General features: G+C 39.1%; 1 protein-coding gene across 1 annotated transcript in view; it reads left to right on the plus strand.

Moving 5' to 3' along the window:
- The window catches only part of LOC136259140 (uncharacterized), a 210,484-nt gene that overhangs the window by 134,469 nt on the left and 54,280 nt on the right, over nt 1-21,735 (plus strand). Inside the window, exon 4 of the mRNA XM_066052563.1 lies at nt 6,342-6,422. Within this exon, the coding sequence (XP_065908635.1) occupies nt 6,342-6,422 (81 nt within the window). The remainder of the gene's footprint in view (nt 1-6,341; nt 6,423-21,735) is intronic.

Raw genomic sequence — 21,735 nt, forward strand, 5'->3', positions numbered from 1 at the left:
CAAAGAAACCATCATGTAGAGAGTTCAGCTACAAACAAATCGGCCTGTAGAGAGATCAGCTAGAAGAAATTACCTTGTAGAGAGTTCAGCTACAAAGAAACAATCATGTAGAGAGTTCAGCTGCAAACAAATCACCTGTAGAGAGTTCAGCTAGAAACAAGTCACCCTGTAGAGAGATCAGCTAGAAACAAGTCACCTTGTAGAGAGTTCAGCTAGAAGAAGTAACATTGTAGAGCTACAAAGAAGCTACCATGTAGAGTTCAGCTGCAAACAAATCACCCTGTAGAGAACTCAGCTACAAACAAATCGCCCTGTAGAAAGATTAGCTAGAAGAAGTTACCTTATAGGGAGTTCAGCTATGAACAGATCACCCTGTAGAGAGTTCAGCTACAAACAAATCACCCTGTAGAGAGTTAAGTTACAAAGAAACCACCATGTAGAGAGTTCAGCTGCAAAAAAAATCAATCACTCTGTAGAGAGTTCAGCTAGAAGAAGTCACCTTATAGAGAGTTAAGCTGCAAATAAATCACCCTGTAGAGAATTCAGCTACAAACAAATCACCCTGTAGAAAGATCAGTTAGAAGAAGTTACCTTGTAGAGAGTTCAGCTACAAAGAAACCACCATGTAGGGAGTTCAGCTGCAAACAAATCACCTGTAGAGAGTTCAGCTAGAAACAAGTCACCCTGTAGAGAGATCAGCTAAAAACAAGTCACCCTGTAGAGAGTTCAGCTAGAAGAAGTCACATTGTAGAGAGTTCAGCTACAAAGAAACTACCACGTAGAGAATCCAGCTGCAAACAAATCATCCTGTAGAGAGTTCAGCTAGAAGAAGTCACCTTTTAGAGAGTTCAGCTACAAAGCAACCACCATGTAAAGAGTTCAGCTGCAAAAAACTCAATCACCTTGTAGAAAGATCGGCTAGAAGAAGTTACCTTGTAGAGAGTTCAGCTACAAAGAAACCACCATGTAGAGAGTTCAGCTGCAAACAAATCACCTGTAGAGAGTTCAGCTAGAAACAAGTCACCCTGTAGAGAGTTCAGCTAGAAGAAGTCACATTGTAGAGAGTTCAGCTACAATGAAACTCCCATGTAGAGAGTTCAGCTGCAAACAAATCACCCTGTAGAGAACTCAGCTACAAACAAATATGCAGTGAAAAAGATCAGCTAGAAGAAGTTACCTTGTAGAGAGTTCAGCTACAACAAAACCACCATGTAGAGAGTTCAGCTACAAACAAATAACCTGTAGAGAGTTCAGCTAGAAACAAGTCACCCTGTAGAGAGATCAGCTAGAAACAAGTCACCTTGTAGAGAGTTCAGCTAGAAGAAGTCACATTGTAGAGAGTTCAGCTACAAAGAAACCACCATTTAGAGAGTTCAGCTGCAAACAAATCACCCAGTAGAAAGTTCAGCTATGAACAGATCACCCTGTTGAGAGTTCAGTTAGAAACAAGGAATCCTGTAGAGAGATCACCTAGAAGTATCGCCTTGTAGAGTTCAGCTACAAACAAATCACCTGTAGAGAGTTCAGCTACAAACAAATCACCCTGTAGAGAGATCAGCTAGAAGAAGTTACCTTGTAGGGATTTCAGCTACAAACAAATCACCCTGTAGAGAGTTCAGCTACAAAGAAACTATTCTGTATAGAGCTCAGCTGCAAACAAATCACTTGTACAGAATTCAGCTACAAACAAATCGCCTTGTAGAGAGATCAGCTAGAAGAAATTACCTTGGAGAAAGTTCAGCTACAAAGAAACCATTTTGTAAAGAGCTCAGCTGCAAACAAATCACCTGTACAGAATTCAACTACGAACAAATCACCCTGCAGAGATCAGCTATAAGAAGTTACCTTGGAGAAAGTTCAGCTACAAAGAAACCATTTTGTAAAGAGCTCAGCTGCAAACAAATCACCTGTACAGAATTCAACTACGAACAAATCACCCTGTAGAGATCAGCTATAAGAAGTTACCTTGTAGATAGTTCAGCTACAAACAAATCTCCCTGTAGAGAGATCAGCTAGAAGAAATTACCTTGTAGAGAGTTCAGCTACAAAGAAACCACCATGTAGAGAGTTCAGCTGCAAAGAAATCACTCTGTAGAAAATTCTGCCAGAAACAAATTGCCCTGTAGAAAGATCAGTTAGAAGAAGTTACCTTTTAGAGAGTTCAGCTACAAAGAAACCATTCTGTAAAGAGCTCAGCTGCAAACAAATCACCTATACAAAATTCAGCTACAAACACATCACCCTGTAGAGAGATCAGCTAGAAGAAGTTACCTTGTAGATCGTTCAGCTACAAACAATTCACCCTGTAGAGAGAGCAATTAGAAGAAGTCACCTTGTAGAGTGTTCAGTTACAAAGAAACCACCATGGAGATTTCTGTAATCAATATATGTGACCGGATTTGCGAAAAGGGGTCTTCCACACACATCCAATTCCGTAAATGTTGGAGACCATAACTCAGTGTTCAAGTAACATATTAACCTGAACATTTCACCATGTATTCAGCTATAGTGGTGCTCACCACTGCCCAAATATCAAGGCAATAGCTCTTTCCAATCTGAAGTTATCAATTATCAAAGTTGGCAAATTGGACCCCTTTTCGCAAATCCGGTCACATATGTATTATACAGTATATATAATTTGTACATTTACTGATAAAATATTTAAAGTACATCTACTTCATCTTTTCTTCTTCCTGTAGTAAAGAAAAAAACATAGGTTAAAAAAGTCCCAAAGCTGGCCATAGGCCGGCTTTGGGGTATACAAATACAAAAAGAAATGAAATCTAATCCAAAACAGCCAAGCTGTAAAAAAAGTGTGCGGCCCTCAGAAAGGCTATGGTGAAAAAAGATGTGAAATCCAAGGTGGCGGCCAAGAAATGGCTGTGATGGTAGGTTAGTGGTAAAAATTTTAATAATGACAATTCAGGTGAATTTTTGTGAAGCGGCACAAAAATTCACCTGAATTGTCATTATTAAAATTTTTACCACTAACCTACCATCACAGCCATTTCTTGGCCACCACCTTGGATTTCACATCTTTTTTCACCATAGCCTTTCTGAGGGCCGCACACTTTTTTTACAGCTTGGCTGTTTTGGATTAGATTTACTTACAGTTAGATCTACACACTTTCGCGAAGTAGGTCACAATCAACTATATTTCCATATTTGGTCATACCACTCGTGCTAGTAGGGAAGTCTCTTGGAAAGTCCCTTTCACACCTCCACTAGCTCTCGTGAACACTTGTAAATGTACGTCAGTAATCTTATGGATAGTGAGTTTGTGACCGTGTGTCCTTTGACCAACTATGTCCGTAGTTGCAGGAGTACACAATCAATGTACCATACCTTTGAGTAATCCACTGTACCATGATGGTCTGCCTGATGATGTTGTCTCCTCCTCAAATTTTCCAACTTAGGTATAATAATGTGAAATGTTCTTAGTAGCTTTTGTATGGAAGAACGGCTATGCCAAAATATTTGAGTCATCCATGCAGTTAACGGAATCAGTGCTTATTAAAACCTTATTTAAATAAATTTCTAACTAGGGAAAAATTAAAAAACTCAGTATCCTGTGCAAGGCATATGCATACCCCAGCAAATCCCCATAGTTGGCATGTCTGCATGTGAAAAGCACACTAATGTGTACGTCCTCATATCCTCAGGTCCCCGTTGTCACAAAACGTCTGGGCTACATGCACCCATCATCTCTTCTAAAAGTTGTTTCTGCCTCTAAACACACTAGTACAGTCTACCAACTTATCAAAATAGGTAATCATATAGTGTGAGATAAATCATGCACATTAACATAACAATGGTGATACAGTACATAATCAACTAATATTGATTTCACATTGCAACAATTATTGTGATTGAATATGATGTCAGTAATAATCCTTCACTCTCCAGTACCTCTGTTTCAAGCACTGCAAGAACTTTTTAGCATCAAGTAAGAGCACTACTAGCTCACCTACGAGAGCATTGTGATAATAACTTGTTTACATCAAATACAACCAATATATGGTGTATATGCATGGACATGGGTAGTATGTATACTGTTTGCACATTTTGTGTGTCTTAATTGTGCTTGTATATGATGTATGTGTGTGTCTATGTGTTGAAATGGGTATAATCTGGTGTTCCACATTTGTGGCCCAGTCTGAGAAAACCGGTCTTATCGCCCATGTCAGCAGATTCAATTTTTCACCCAGGACACAAAGCTACATGAATAAACTATCTAATTTCACAATCAAAATCAGCTAGACTTGAGTGGTCTGGTTTTGCTGGCTGCATGCTTTTCCCAAGCCCAGTGGCAATCTGTACATGCGGTGTGGGGCCTTAATGGAGCTCTGGTCAGCCTGGGGATGACTGTATGTGGCTGTACAGCTCTGTGGTGTTGAATAAGTACCTCTGCTGTGAATTTCCTTTATTTTAGCAAACTTTGAGACCTTAATGGCCCAAAACTTGGCCTAATTCATCCCTATGACTTCCTTTTCAATTTTTGAACACCATCTTGCCCGCCTTCCAGGCCCCACGCCTCCCACCCATTTTGCAGCTCACCTGATACAGTCAACCTCAGTTTAAAAACTATCTAAAATGGTAGGAAACTTAGTTGTTGGCTACTTGCACAGTGGATGCTGTGGAGGGTAAGGAATTGGTGTAAAACGTGTGAAAATTTGGTACACATAGCTTCAACCATTGGCGAGCTGCAACACACTAAATACGTAAAACCAGCATTTCTCGATACTTTTAAATAAGCAATTAGCCCGGTTTTCCCAGACTGGGTCACATTTGTAATCTCTGTAATAGACCCTCAGCAAAGCATCTTGTGCTGTGAGTGACAAACCAAGTTTCTGAGTTGTCCTTAGGACACTATGGCCACTATGGCAGTGGCCATAGCAAGTTTCATTCATGAAAAAGTATCAAAATTATTCTAATATAATAGAACAGTCAAGCAAAATAAAATACTCTAATAGAACAGTCACAAACAATATAGCATAAAGTGTTAAATTTCTATCTGAAAACACTCCCAGATGTAACCTCAGAGTTGCCATGTCATTTTTTTCAGATTTGATATCCTCCTAGACAACCTAGAAAGGCATGCTTTGCAAATAAGCGTATTGCAGTAGTAACCCTGACTGTAGCCATTACTTGGCCTCACCAATAAATTGCAGTTTCCACCAGCCCTGGTTGTAATAACAATTCACAGCTACTAGGAATGTATGATACATTATGTTCATCACTTTGTATTTTGTCCCAACACCACTACAATGCAGAATTCATCATACACCCCCATGGGTTGAGTGTTTCAATTATATAACTGATAAAAATTTGTGATATCCCCCCAAATACACCTCTGTGGAAAGAAGGTGCATCCAAGAACTACAAGTACTTGAAAAAACAGCTCAGCTATAGAAAAAGACTAGCAGGCAACTGAAGGAGCTGATATCTGTAGCGGCCAAGAATCAATGTTACTACAACTACCAAAGTTTTCATGCTTGGCTGCAAAACAGGTAAAATAAAAGCAACTGGCAACCAAAACAGCTGATATCATGATTTGAAGCAACCAAGAATAACATTTATGTTGATACAAAAAAGGCAGCCAAATTACCAGCCAATTAGAGTAACAAAGAATTAATTTATGATGTAGCAGGGATGAATGTATAGAACACAGTTGAATGATTGACATTCAATGTTACAACTTCATTATTAATAATTGTAGTTGGTTGTATCAACATAAATTTTATTCTTGGCCACTTCAGATCATGATATCAGCTGTTTTGGTTGCCAGTTGCTTTTATTTTACCTGTTTTGCAGCCAAGCATGAAAACTTTGGTGGTTGTAGTAACATTGATTCTTGGCCGTTACAGAAATCAGCTCTTTCAGTTGCCTGTTAGTCTTTTTCTATAGCTGAGCTACTTTTTTTCAAGTACTTGTAGTTTCTTGGATGCGCCTTTTTTTCCAGTGAAGGTGTTTTGGGGGGGTAATTATTACTTTGTCTATCTTTGATCATTGTATCTCTTGTTTGCATAGTGTTAGAAATTCTGCTAAATTTATAAGCATCAAATAATACTGAATAGTTTACCAGGGATGGTGGCTAGGGTTACACCCAAGATACCTGCATTTGCTTATTAAGCATGCCGTTTTCATTTAGATAGAGATGTGTGTAATACTATTGTACAATTTATTATTCTTTGTTAAAAATTGCATGTTCATTTTACCACCATACACTAAAAATTTCAATCTGCTCCTGGGCCCATGTAAAAGTAGTTCTGAACCATGGGTACATGATATTGTACACCTAACATTGTACAATAACTATTAAGCTCTAATTTACCATATAGGATAATAAAACACCACTTGATATTGCTAAAAGTGAAGGACATGATGAAGTGGTACAGTTGTTCAAGTCATATACACAAAAGGTTTGTACAACACACTCATATACTGTATATGTGATCACTGTGCTACATGTTCAATAATTGCTGCTTGGTTAAACCATGTGCAATCACTTCATAAACACTATGACTGTAGTGAAACATGAGTTTGAATGTTCAAAAGTTTGCTTACTACATAGTACTACTCCCAATTAGCTTTCAACCTCTTATATGCTATCTAGAAATGCTTAGTAACTTTAGCCCATACATGAAAAGGTAGCTGCTTTCTGTTCAAGGTGTTTGTCAACTTGGAATCCATGTGAGATTCATGTTATGGTTTCTGTTGTACCAGACTTTGGAAGAGTCTGATTGTTTGTGGCAAAGTAATGCATACAACCTGAAGTAATGTGCTAAAAATGATTGGTTATGGAATCTGGTGAAAACAGTGAATTACGTTTCAAAGTATTATACCAGGCTATAATATAGGTTAAAACTTATATGCCATGGTAGTACTAATTTTGACTCTTTTGGTTAAAAATACCACTTCTAGGTGCTACCAAAGCACTTTAGTTTTAACAGTGTATACATGGAACTAGTTTACCGTTTACAATACTGTTATCACATTGTTTATACTTTGTGTGAATCAGCCCTTCATTTATCCAGCATTAAAAGAATCAGCACATCAATATGCAGCAGCAATAAATTTACAAAATCAGTGTTTTTTATACTAGTAATTGTTTATTGTTTCTATAAGGTTTCAATTACATCAGGGTTGCATCATCACGCATCATCACCAGTTACTTATTACAGTCCCAGTTCTCAGCTACTTTACATCATCTCCTCGCCGGTATAAGCTCGACCCGAGCTTCTGCACTAGGCTTCTTCGACTTCTTAGAAAATATCGGTGCTCATCATTGGTTGTATCTGTTGATGTGACTTCCTTAACTTGGGAAGCACTTGTTGGTGGAACTTCTGCTGGATTAGTTGAACTAGTCTGTGATGGCTCTGGTAATGACTCTGCTGGAAAAGTTCCTGTGGCTGTTGGCTCTGGTAGTGACTCTCTGTCCATGATCTTTGGTCCGGGTGTTGATTGATGTTTCATTTCAGCGTCCAGGTTCTCCAATTGCTTCAGCACTTTCTTTGGTGGTCTACCAGGTTTTGATCGCTTGTTCCCATACCAGAAGAAGCCTGTTGGTAAGGATGGAGGACAAGGTTGTACTCTGGATTGATGGACTTGAATGGCCGGATCATCAGGGAAATAAATCTTGGTCACTACAACATCTGGGTCATCTTGGGACACTATCCGGTATGGTCCATGCCAAGGCTGAGAGAGTTTCCTGTTTTTTCCAGTCTCATCTTGAGAAAAGTAGATTAATACCCAATCTCCAACTTTGGATTTAGATGGTTTAGCTGATTTGTCATATTGGGTCTTGTACCGCTTCTGAGAGATCTTGTTAGCTTCTTTAGCTAGGTTCCTAGCAGTTGATAGGGACAGTACCATCTGTTCCCGATAATCATTCAGATTGGTAGCCTTCAGTGATCTGGTTGGCAGTAACGCAGCTTCAGTGGGAGTGCGACAATCAAAGCCATACAACAAAAATGATGGCTTCTCCCCTGTGGAACTGTGAGGGGTGTTACGATAAGCCCATAAAACTCCACTGAGATACTGGTCCCACTGCATCCCGAACTTAGCTGCGTGCTTCTTCAACATGGTCTTGAGGGTTCTGTTAAATCTTTCTATGGCCCCATTACACTGTGGGTGATTTGCTGTAGTGTTTAACTTCTCTATTCCAAGCATTCTACAGACATCTTTCATAAGATACGATAACAAGTTGGTTCCTCTATCAGACAAAACAGCTTCAGGTACACCAAAACATGGGACTATTTCTTCAACCAGTAATCTTGCTATACGCTCTGTCTTCTGGTCTGGAGCAGGGAAGACCATGGGCCACTTGGTAAACAGATCTTGAAAAACAATCACATAACGGTTCCCTCTAGTGGTGACAGGTAGTTCCATGATGTCTACTCCAAGTATTTGGAAGGGACGCTCAGTAGCAATGGGTTGTAGTAGTGGTTTCTGTCTCCTTCCTGTACCTTCTACTATGGCACACTGTGGACAGTTGTCAGCATACTTCATCACATCAGTATACATATGTGGCCACCACCAACACCGTATCACACTCTTGTACAACTTGGGTCCTGAGAAGTGACCAGCCAATGGTCCATCATGGTGTTCCTGCATTATTCTATGACGCAAATGCTGTGGCACCACCACTCGTGAAATCTCAGTCTGCTTGGGACCTACAAAGTATAGCACATTGTTACACAAAGCATACAGAGTTGACTCAGCTACTATTTTCTTGGCCAGAGTAGCATCTCCTGGTAGTGTTCCATCTCTTAGGTAGAGAATAATTGAACTCAGTTCTGGATCTTTCATCTGCTCATCACAAAATGCAGTACTATTATGCTCCGCTTCTCTGGGTTCCTCTTGTAGCACATCACTGATAGTGGCTGGTAGCTCACAAGAGATGGCTGCAACTTGTACCTCAGTGTTACTATCTTTATCTGAGGGTGCAGCCATGACCGGCTGTCTAGAGAGACAATCAGCATGTGGGTTCTTTTTACCTGACCGATGAATTATGTCAATGTGCTTGATGCCGCTACCATAGACTTTACTCCACCATCTCGCGTGTCTTCCAGTGAGGTTTGGTGCACCAAGAATGGCTCTGACTGCAGCATGATCTGTAAAAACAATAACATTATGACCATACAGATAGTAGCGGAAATGGGTAACAGCCCATACTACTGCAAGGGTCTCTAGATCGGTTATGGCATAATTTGCTTCAGCATTGGATATGGATCTGCTGGCATAAGCAACAGGATGTAGCTTCAGATCATCTTGATATTGCGATAGTATGGCACCCAGTCCCAGTTTGCTTGCATCAGTCTCCAGTGTGAAGTCCTTGGTAAAGTCAGGGTAAGCAAGCAGTGGTGAAGAGGACAGTTTCACTCTCAAGGATTCAAATGCCACTTCACATTCTGCTGACCAGCTAAACACTGCTCCTTTCCTAGTGAGGGCATGAAGTGGATGGGCTACTTTAGCATAGCCAGGAATAAACCTTCGATAGTACGAAGTCAAACCAAGGAACTGTCTCAACTGTTTCAAGGTGGTGGGTTGAGGAAAATTTCTCACAGCTTCCAAGTTACGATTATTGGGCTGGAGTCCACAAGGTGTCACAATATGTCCCAGATATTCAACCTCCTTGCTCAATAACTTGCATTTACTAGGGTTGAGCATCAGTCCAGCTTTCCTTAGTCGATCAAACACAGCTCGAAGATGTTTGATGTGATCTTGCAGAGTCTCAGAAAACACTATCACATCATCCAAGTAAACAGAGACAAATTCAACTGTAGATGATGTCTGTAATCCGGACAACACTCGCTGCATCAAACGTTGAAAGACTGCTGGGGCATTGGTAACCCCGAATCGCATCACTCGGAACTCAAACAAGCCCTTATGAGTGATAAATGCGGTCTTCTCCTGGCTGTCATCACTAACTTTAATCTGCCAGTATCCAGACTTGAGATCTAATGTACTAAAATACTTTGATTTCCCCAGTTGGTCAAGCAGGTCATTAATTCTTGGAAGTGGAAAAAGATCTGGCTTTGTTAGTGAATTCAGAGCTCTATAATCCACACAGAACCTAAGTGTTCCATCTCTTTTCCTCACTAATACGACGGGGCTTGCCCATGGACTTTCAGATGGCTGGATCACATTGTTTTGCTGCATCTTATTAAGTTGATCGGCTATCTCTTGCCGAGCCCCAAAAGGGACTCTTCTGACTGGTTGCTTCCTTGGCTGTGAATCTCCAGTGTCAATTTTGAACTCGACTAAATCAGTCTCTCCCCTTTCATCATCACTCAGGCTGAATACATCATGGTACTCAGATAAAATCTTACTCAACTGCGTGGACTTATCATCAGATAGCTCTCTGTTAGACTTTATTAAGATTCCTCTAAGCTGTTGCTGTCTCCATCGTATATGCTCATTAGAGCTAAGATGGTTATTGGACAATGTATTTATAGTCCATACGTTCAACTGTCCAGAAGCTGGTTGTAACGACTCTGGCATACTAGGTGAAGAAACATCAGAAATAGTAGCATCATCTTCAAAGCAACACTTCTGGTCTGACAATTGACTCTTCTCTATAGTTGATTCCACCTCCACCTCACTAGCACATGCAAGCTTGATACTACTCTTTCAGTTGATAAGGTGTTTTGCTGTTGTTGGAAACTATTACAGTGGTTCGTCCCTCTTGATTAACATTCACCAGAGAATCATCAATGCTCAAACAATCATCAGGTAAGTATTCTGACTCTATCAGAACATGTCCTCTCACTGCTTCAACCTCCACTGGTACAGCTGCTGAATAATAAGCTGGTAGTCGAACAGCAGTAATCAGTTTCACTCGTGCAGGCTGAGTTTTAGAAATATCGCCAACATCATTCGAAGGTGGGTATCCATCACTACTTATCAATTTTGACTCACTTTCCTTAGCATCGGGCAGAACATGAATAGCTGGAGTATCAGAAGACTGATTCATATCTACTACTGGAATCTTATCACTAGTAGAATCACAGCTACTCTGATCAGAAATTGAGGCTTCATTAATGCTAATTGGGAATTCCTTCTTTTCTTTCAGAGGTTTCTCTTCACTAGTAGGCTGACACCTCTCAGCTGACTTCACACTGGGGTGATAACTCACAATTCCCAAGAGGTGACAAACTTCTTCTGACAATAGTAATTCGTCAGGTGCAACTAGCTTGATATAAACAGTAGTAACAATTGCCTTCTCACTAAAACTAAGACTCATCTTCATCTGTCCATCTAGTCGTATTGGTTTCTGGTCATAAGTGCAGGCTCTAATCTGTTCAGCAACTTCAAGATCTTGTACATTCAAGCCAGCTTTTGAAACTATGTTGTAGAATTGATCTCCTCTTAGTATTGTGATATCGGATCCAGTATCTATAACACCAGTTATGGGAATTCCTTCAATGTTGACTTCCACACTACGGGATCCACACTTAGGGTGACTGTGAGGAGTAGCTCGAATTACATTAGCACCAGGTCTAGAACTAGATGATTTAGTCTGTGTTGACTTCTTACCAGAGCTCTCGGTCTTTGGCTGTTGACATTGCCAAGCCAAGTGATTTGGGCTATCACAAATGTAACATCTTCGTTGTTTCTGCTGTAAGACTGGGCTGCTACTATCTTTCTGCGACCTGTTCCCTGGCTTCCAGTGCCAGCTTCGTGAGGTTGTAGGCTGCTTGTAGGTTGAGCCAATGATCGATTGCTTAGCATTCTTCAAGTAATGCTGCTTCTTCTTAAGCTCATTGAGCCTCCTCTCCTCTCTCTTGGCTGCTAAACAAAGCTCCTTGTAGTTCTGGGCACCAGACACAGATGGTGCCTCCATCAAAGTGTAGAGTAGGCCCTCCTGTAGTTGCCCAAAGAGTAACATCTCCCTTGTCTCATTGGAAAGTTGTTCACGCCCCAATCCAGTCTGGAACACCTGTTCTAGTCGACCTATGAAATCTGCAACAGATTCATTTATGTGCTGTGAAATGTGACGGAAATCAAGAGCTGCCAAAGTATGATTTCCCGGGTCTAACCTCTCCTTCAGAGCAGCTATGGCAGCTTGGTATGTCCTCTTCTTCTCTGGCTGTAGTAGTTTCCACTGTTGCGCTGCTCTTCCTCTCAAGTAGCCAGCCAGCTGCATCAGTGACTCTTCAGTGGTCCACTCATTCCACTGGGCTGCTCTCTCTAGTGTCAGTAGCCAATCCTCAAAAGTTACTGTGACCTCTTCAGCATTGAAAGGATCTATTGGGGGTGCTTTCCCTCGGCGAGAATAAGTCTGACTGTCGGTAGCCGGCTTACTACAGTTAGCAATTCCAATAGAGTTTATAGGTCTGCTGACAGAAAGGGCATCAGATAACGATGCACTTATATTGGTTACCTCTTGACCAGTTGAAGGTAAGCTCTGCTCATAAGCACTTCCTAGAAAACCACTCCGTTCACGTTTGTTTAACTGTCCCTGGGTTGTTGTTGGTATGCAGCTGGTAGGTAATGGCCATGGCTGTTGGAAAGGATTAGATGTGGCTGCTCTTGTTGTGACAGGTAAAATATCAGCTGATGTTGTTGTCACATGTCCCAAAGGTAAGGATGTTGTTGTTGTTGTTGTTAGTGGTGCTACAGGTACAAAGGTCTGACCTCTGTGTTGCTCTGGTGTTGTTGAAGCCATAGTAGTTGGATAACAAGTAAAATTAACATCAGGGCTTCTCTGGAGACCTCCTCCAGGTAGGTTGTCTCGAGCAATTCCTGTAGGAAAAGAAACACTTTTACCATCAAGTAAACTCACTGACTCCTCCTTGAGAAGTTTAGCAGTATCACTCAGAATTTCTGGCCTCTCCAAACTCGACAGTTTCAACCTGGCTAGCTCCAGCTCTCTCACTTGCAACTGTTCCCTCAGAAGTTGCAGCTCCTTATCTTTCTCGGACATAGCATTATCGTACTGTATTAGTTGCTCACAGTTTTCCTGCCAGAGTTCCAAGATCCTATCCTGGGCGATACTGAGCTCAGCCTTCAGATCATCTATTTCACCTCTCATTAACTCGAGTTTGGCACTTAAAGCTCCACTCTCTTCCTCTCTCACTTGAAGAAGATTACGTAATTGGGTTACCTCAATTGCTAGACTCTCCAAGTCCTTTGCTATGTCCAAATCTTCAAGCTCCTCGCTAGAAGTAGACACCATACTGGAAGCCATACTAGATGCCCTTCTGGATACTCTGCTAGATCCTCTACTAGGCAAGGCTGGCAGTGGTGGAGCAATCAAAAATGTACCCTCCATGTCTCTCAGTGAAACTAGTTCTCCTTCCTCAGTCAGGGAAATAATGACTTGAACTTGTGCTTCTTCACCACGGGTTTCTGCTATCCTTCCAGTAATCATTACTTCAAGGTCACTTCTTGGGGCTGCTGCTGGCAAGTCAAGGGCTCTTGCCAAGTGCTGAATGTGCTGGAGTTTTAGCCTTTTCGAGCTTAAAGGGTAGGCTGTCCCTTTCACTGTTCCAACTGTATTGTCCATTCTCACTAAAAGAAATTCTCCCACACTGAAAGCCAAAAAGCCAAAAGTTCATGGGAGTTGTCTCTTTACAGTAAGCTGTATGTTATACCAGCAGTACCTGTCTTGTTGACCTTTTCCTCCCTGTCCTTCTTGCTAAAGCCAAGAGTTCAGTTTCTTGCCAATTACTACACAAAGTAAGCCTGCAAGGTCTCGGTAGGACCTCCACTGTGAATCAGCACTTCATTTATCCAGCATTAAAAGAATCAGCACATCAATATGCAGCAGCAATAAATTTACAAAATCAGTGTTTTTTATACTAGTAATTGTTTATTGTTTCTATAAGGTTTCAATTACATCAGGGTTGCATCATCACGCATCATCACCAGTTACTTATTACAGTCCCAGTTCTCAGCTACTTTACATCTGTATTATTTTAATGAAGTACACCCTGTATAATAGCAACAAGAAGTGCTTTTTAACCATAAAATGAAGTTACATGTAACTCGTACAGCAAGTTTAAAGTAAACTGGATAAAAATGTTACCAAGCACCTCAACGAAAGGCAAGAAATCTGTTTCTATTCAACCCTGTATATAATAAATGTACATATATATGTCTGCAAAGAAGTGGATAATTCCGCGACTACATCAATTAACCCATTTCTTTATTGATTTCATAACACCTTAGTATGTGCATGTATTCACTACTGAACAAGAAAACAAGCAGCTGTTAGTGTGATTAATGATAGACAACAATTTATATCCATGTTTCATACATAGGTAAGTTGTATGGCGATGCAGGCATTAATGACTTTCCCAGCACTTTTTAGTGAGTTTTGTGCTCATTACTAAACAAGCATCCCAGGAGTAATTTATATAATGCTACACATATGCTTGTCTTTTTGTGTTCAGATATCATACCCAGGTGAGTAGTAATAGGATAGGCGGGTAACTTCATCACTTCTTAGATCCCTTCATGGCAAATACTATAGATCTTGTGTGTGCCAAGGCGTGGTATGGCAAAAACTGGAATAAAGTTGCTACAGCTTCAAGTCTCACGATAGTTTATGAAAAAAGTGACGGCAAAAGTACCAAGCGTTCTATTGCAAAAACCTTCCATAGGTGGAATAACTCGCCATGCAGCAAATATGTTATATACTTTTACCCAGTAACTTACTTTATACCAGTGCTACTCTATCTTTCAGCACGATTCCTTCGTATTAGCATTAAAACAACATTTTGTAGGCATAGAATGTGTACATTTTTTGTCCTCAAAAAATGGTGGTTGTGTTATTTTGATGATGTAATAAAGCGCCACGTCTTAGTGCGCACATGGTCTATAATTGAAAGATTATATGAAAGATCTAATAATAATCAATTTTTCAGGGACATCATACTAACAACGATCAGCCAAATGGCTTACTTGTGCACCAAATCATATGCTTTCCTTAGATCCAGAAATACCTTGGCGTCATTCATGTTTGGTTGCCTTCTCTATCAATATAATATTATTGGTGAGCACAGAAAATCATCTCAGTACAACCACATTTACAGTGAAAGCCACACTATCAATCAGCTATAGTACTTCTTCCTCCACAGACGTTTGTAAGTGCTGTTGAATATTACTTTTGTTACAATGTCATACAGTGGAGTAACTATTCTAAACTTGCTTGCAATTGTTGTGTGGAGATACGCAAAAGGCTGATGAATCACCCATGTGTTAATTCACTTTACATAACATACATTGGTTATATCATTCACAATGTAAACCCCACTTCTGTGAACTAGTAGTTGAATTATACTGAAGTGTGATGCTAGTTGTTGTATTATAGCTATCTAAGGCTAAAAAAAATCACTAACTTTATACCAACTGTGCATGATAATCAAGGTTCTATTATTATGTACTCTTTATTATGTGACCAGATCTGCAAAAACCTGACATAATTGTGCAAGCCTATATTTTAGAGCATAAAGCATTGATTACAATGTGTAAAATACTGCTGTATTAATAATATTTTTTGACTTTAACGTTCAACATGTTCCTTTGCCTCCTGGATGCTGCAATACTAGCAACTTATGGGAGCACCGTTTACATCAAGTCTGAGTTATTGTGCAATTGACCTTTCTTCACTGATTTCACCTTTGTATATAGTGATACAAGTAAAACTTATCCAACTATCAATTCCCCAATTCATGGTGAACACAATGATACAAATTTCAAATTTGTATTCATATATGTATATCATTGCATTTGTATAATAAGTTAAAAGACTTTCAGTAGGCACCTGTAATTTTTTCCCTATATACACAGGAAAAACAGTTCGAAAGAACGGGGCTGCATTATCGACAGTATCATTCGGTTTACCTCACTAATTCGCCGATAGACGTTCCACCGTTTCGCTGAAATTACTTCAACCGTCGAGTGACCGTAGTGAGACAATTATCACACGGAGTGTCAGTAGGACTGGCAGAATATCTTTGTTGCATCTCAGGTTTACTGGAGAAGACACTGGCGGTGATCTGGCATTTCACATCGTCATGCGTGACTAAGTGTAATGGAAAGAATCCGTACGCATGATTTGTCCGGAATCGTTTCATATAAAAATATCGCTTTAAATATTAATAATTTGGAGCTAAAAAATTATCAATGCAACAAAATAAAACAACATTCTCTGTATAATTTTCTGTGTAAGCCAACTGTTTCTATTCTCCCTCAGATGATAACAAGAACATTGAATGTGTATTACCTGTGGGGAAGAAACTGAAAGCTAACACTGAAGCAAATGATCATGAAAAACAGCTTTCCAAACTTCATTCTGCAAGCAGCAGTACTAGAGCTCTGTTGCTGGGTCCCATTGTGATTCCTGTGGAAGAAGAAAAGCCTACATTAAATTCAGGAAACGTTGAATTGGATAGCAAATTTATTAAACAAATTAATTCTGCTCAAGATGAAAGAAATCATGCTCTCCATGTAGCCCAAATTTATTGTGACTTGGCGGAGACAATCCAAAAAGAAAAAAAGGAAAGTTAAAGATGATTTAGAACGTTGTGTAGAAACTGTTCATAACTTTTGGCGAAACCAGATAGTGGAAGGTCAAAGTCGTGCAGGACAAATTTTAAGAGCTGCATTATTTAGAAAATAGACAGCATTGCATGCATGTAATTTTTGCTTGCAGTGTTGATATTACATTTCAAGCAACACATTTTAATACATTTCCTGTTTATCTCGTGTTGATTATAATTATGTTGTACTGATAATGATAGCTCCTCCCATATTATTAACTCTTGGTATAACTGTATCCTTTACACTGGTTTAATTTTACACCCCACCACATATTCCTGTTTTGTACAGCAAAATCATAACAATCATGGTATATCTAAGCACCACTGTTGCAATCTTACCACGTCCCAGAAAATAATTACCCTTCAGAATAATTCATATCATACCAGTAGGTATGTGGTGTATAAGTGATAATATATAATTAAAAGCAGAACTTAAAAGCTATTGGTGATGCTACAAATACGGGTTTACAGATTTGCCCAAAATCAACAGACATTTCTGCAAAAGCACAGCAGTATGCTATTCACTGCACTGGAATGTATGAGCATACATTGTCCAATTCATTAAGTGTTGATGATACAACAGCAGATTTTCCAAAAAAAAACAACAAAATATGGGTGTATCTGTTTCCATTTAACGTAGCACAATGCAAAAGAGCATGGGGTTGCATCTCCTACAAATGTGGTAGAGTGTTTTAAAAAGTACTGTATCACTCCCACACAACACAGAGAATAATTTATGTTTGTGACGTGGCTTCCATTTCCTGGCCAGTATGCCATTATGGTTGATCCAGCTTTAATTAAATCATTAACTAAAGCTATTTTCTTACTCTTAATGTAAAATAAGGACATTATTTGGATTGGAAGTGGATAAAGTTGCTGATAAAAATGACGTAGCTGACTTGCTTCTTCAATTATCAAAATAGTTTTGAATTTTGGAGGAATAAACTTTACGTAATCATCATTGTCAGATAATTGAAATACAGTTAAATCAAATTGACGAATTGTTGCTAATTTCAATACATTCAATACCGCAACTTGTACTGTTTCTTGCAATGAACCCTTTGCTTCTAAGTTTAGATCATCAGAAAACCACTCATTCTAAATTATAGTTGTTTAATAATAGTAGTATCTAATCCAAAACAGCCAAGCTGTAAAAAAGTGTGCGGCCCTTAGAAAGGCTATGGTGAAAAAAGATATGAAATCCAAGGTGGCGGCCAAGAAATGGCTGTGATGGTACGTTAATGGTAAAATTTTAATAACGACAATTCAGGTGAATTTTGGTGCCGCTTGGTCAATTGGCACAAAATTCACCTGAATTGTCATTATTAAAATTTTTACAATTAAACTACCATCACAGCCATTTCTTGGCCGCCACCTTGGATTTCACATCTTTTTCAACATAGCCTTTCTAAGGGCCGCACACTTTTTTTACAGCTTGGCTGTTTCGGATTAGATTTCATTTCTTTTTGTATTTGTCTACCCCAAAGCCGGCCTATGGCTGGCTTTGGGACTTTTTTAACCAGTCTTTTTTCTTCTTTACCACAGGAAGAAGAAAAGATGAAGCAGATGTACTTTAAATATTTCTGATTTTATCAGTAAATGTACAAATTATATATATAATGCATATATTTATTACAGAACTCTCCATGGTGGTTTCTTTGTAACTGAACACTCTACAAGGTGACTTCTTCTTGCTGCTCTCTCTACAGGGTGAATTGTTTGTAGCTGAACAATCTACAAGTTAACTTCTTCTAGCTGATCTCTCTACAGGGTGATTTGCTTGTAGCTGAACTATCTACAAGGTAACTTCTTTTAGCTGATCTCTCTACAGGGTGATTTGTTTGTAACTGAGTTCTGTGCATGTGATTTGTTTGCAGCTGAGCTCTTCACAGAATGGTTTCTTTGTAGCTGAACTCTCTACAAGGTAACTTCTTCTAACTGATCTTTCTACAGGGCAATTTGTTTGTGGCTGAATTTTCTACAGGGGGATTTCTTTGCAGCTGAACTCTCTACATGGTGGTTTCTTTGTAACTGAACTCTCTACAAGGTAATTTCTTCTAGCTGATCTCTCTACAGGGAGATTTGTTTGTAGCTGAACTCTCTACAGGTGATTTGTTTGTAGCTGAACTCTCCACAAGGTAATTTCTTCTAGCTGATCTCTCTACAGGGAGATTTGTTTGTAGCTGATCTCTCTACAGGGTGACTTGTTTGTAGCTGATCTCTGTACAGGTTACTTGTTTCTAGCTGATCTCTTGAATTCTCTTCAGGGTGACTGCTCTATTAGGATGACTGCTCTATTAGAGTATCTCGATCTCGCATTTGCTACACCAAGTTGGATTTCGTGTTATAACTCCTTGGCTTTAAGTCTGATTCTTCTACACCATTGAAGAGCCTTTCTAAGATGATAACTCCATCTGTACAGCGATTTTCAAAGCATTACCCCAAGCGGTTTATCTGGTAGGCGTGGCAAGCAGTCGTTTTTTATTAGCTAATCTCGATTGCGTAACTGTTACACACTGTTGGTTTTTTCGTTGTATCTTCCTGGTTTTTAGCTCGATTTCTTTCAAACCACAAAAGGTTTGAGGTTCAATAGTTAACCTATTCACCCACAGATTTTCAGCTTCTTCCCATACGCGGTTTACCCTGTAGGCGTGACAACATATAGGTGTTATTTTTCGTGAATAATCGCTCTAAATTCTTTGCCTGTTTATCGTATTCCAGCCAAAGTTGGTACAGAGATGTGCCTTTATACCCACTTCTGTGTGTCAAATTTCAAGGCGATCGGATATGGCGTTTGCGTTTTATAGCAGTTTTTGTAAGTGTGCGAAAAGAGGAAGAAAAATAAGAAGAAAAAACGAAGAAACTAAGCCAATTTGTGAAGTCGCATATCTCGGGAACGCTTGAAGCGATTTCGCTCAAATTTGGAATTTGGAGTGCTGAAGTTGGAGGGAGTGTCCACAGCAAAAATCGTCTTGTTTCATCAAGGCAGCACAGAGCTACGGAGGTGCGCAAATTGCGTTTTCTTTCTTCCTGTCAATATACTCACGGGTGTTACGCGCTGGCTTCTTGGGCCGCACGACACACTACCGTGTGTCTTGATTCTAAGTCTGCTATAACTATTATGGATAGAAAATGATGTGTAAGGTGGAATGCTTCATATATGGCTATTAATAATTTGGACAGAACTACTTATAGCAGCATCTTGAAAACTAAGCGACTAGCCACAGATATATTGAATGAGAATAATTATGGAATAATAGGCTGGATACAAGAATAACAAAAAGAATAATAGGAGAATTTTTTGAGAAATTCTGGAAAGAATATTAGGTAAAATCTTAAGCATAATAGGCTTAGACCTAACCAATACACTTCACTATGAAGGTATTTCATCATGAAACTAGTCTCTTAAGTTGGTTACACATACATTTATACACTACTGTATCTTGTTTGCTTATTTTACATTTATAGGGGTTAACAAGTACACAAATAATTTGGAATTTTCAGCTTAGTAGGGACCATAACACATCAATGATAAGTACTGAAACAAGCAACACTTCTAATTTGTTTTACTGTGTTTTAATATCGTGCACTACTCCAGCTTGTTTCAGAACTTTTTAATTGATGTGTTATGGTCCCTACTCTAATTGAAAATTCCAAATATTTTTGTGTACTTGTTTGTTAACTTTATTTTGAAAATAAAAATGGTGAACCCACACATACTGCACCAAAAGTTAGAAATGGCACTGCATACCACAGCTACCAATTATCATCTGAAAAGTGATGTAACCATTACGCTTCATTGTCAGCCCATTACACAGCATTACGAATCAAGAACTATTCAAAAAGCACCTCTGCAGTCAAATTAGCTACTATGAAAATCACAGACGATTTCCATTATGAAGGGAAGCCATCACTACTACTGCCAAATCGACACTTTTTGTTGTCGGCAAAGATGAATGGGACACAAAGGAGGGCACTGGTAAGTCCATGAAAAATTTAGTGGTATGCCAAAAAGCACCTCCCTGGCCAAAGTAACATTGAACAGTGAAAAATACAAGCCCGTAGCCTTAGCCATTATCAAGTTATACATGTCTGAAGGCATTAGTTAGTCAGTCAGTCAATCAGTCACTGAAAGTCCACTTAATAATTAAAACAAATTCATAGCAACTTGTTGAAAGCATTTTGAGTTGATCTGAAGGCTTGTTTGGGCTTAACCAATACCACTTCATCGTTAGGGAAATATGAGGTTGGTTTTTGCATGATTTTATTCGTGGACCATGCCCACACCTTTGTGTTCCATATATATAATATTGTACTGTATGACTATTAATTTTGTTTTATTGTGTAATTTAAAGTGTTTGTAGGTTTGTTACATTAATTTTGTTTATGATGTATATAGTACATGTGATGTAAACATTGCTGTCATTATTTCTTCATTTGAAATGCCTTCATATTTATAAACACAAGCTAAAGCTGTACCTTGGCGAATTTCCTAATTCATTGGAGAACACTTGCAGCCAAGTCTCAACTTTGCAGACTATGTGCAGTACAGACAAGTTGTGGTTAAAATTTGAGTACCTCTAAATGTAATCATGCTGCTGCTGTTAGGGACCCACCGATTATGCTGGCATAATTATGAGCATAATAGGTGCCTGAAAGCATTGCGCATAATGCTAGCATAATAGGTAGAATGTGTGTAATAGTATGAATTCTTGCTTATCAAAATAGCTATCACAGAAAGATCGATATTCTCTAATAGAATAGTCAGTAACTCTTATAGAACAATCACATAGCTGACTGTTCTATTAGAGTATATCAATCTTTTCTGTGATACGCATTTTGACAAGTACGTTTGTGCTTCAGCCATCCATAAATTGGAAAATATTAGCAGAGCATGAGAACTGAGGCATATATAATTGGGCATAATTTGAGCATAATAGGTAAGTATTTAGCATAAATTTAAGCATAATAGGTAAATATTTGAGCAGTGCAGCATAGCATAATTATGAGCATAATAAATTGATCTTTTGCTATTCCCCTTGAACCCTAACTATAAATACAATATTTAAATATTTTAGATAGTACTGATAAACTAAAAGGAAATTAAAATAGTGTGGAGTATAGCTACAGGTTTGCTGGGATGGTTGCCAATAATCAAGACTCACAGTAGTGACTTGTGCGG

The sequence above is a fragment of the Dysidea avara genome, chromosome 6 (assembly GCF_963678975.1).
Source record: "Dysidea avara chromosome 6, odDysAvar1.4, whole genome shotgun sequence".
NCBI classification, from domain to species: domain Eukaryota; kingdom Metazoa; phylum Porifera; class Demospongiae; order Dictyoceratida; family Dysideidae; genus Dysidea; species Dysidea avara.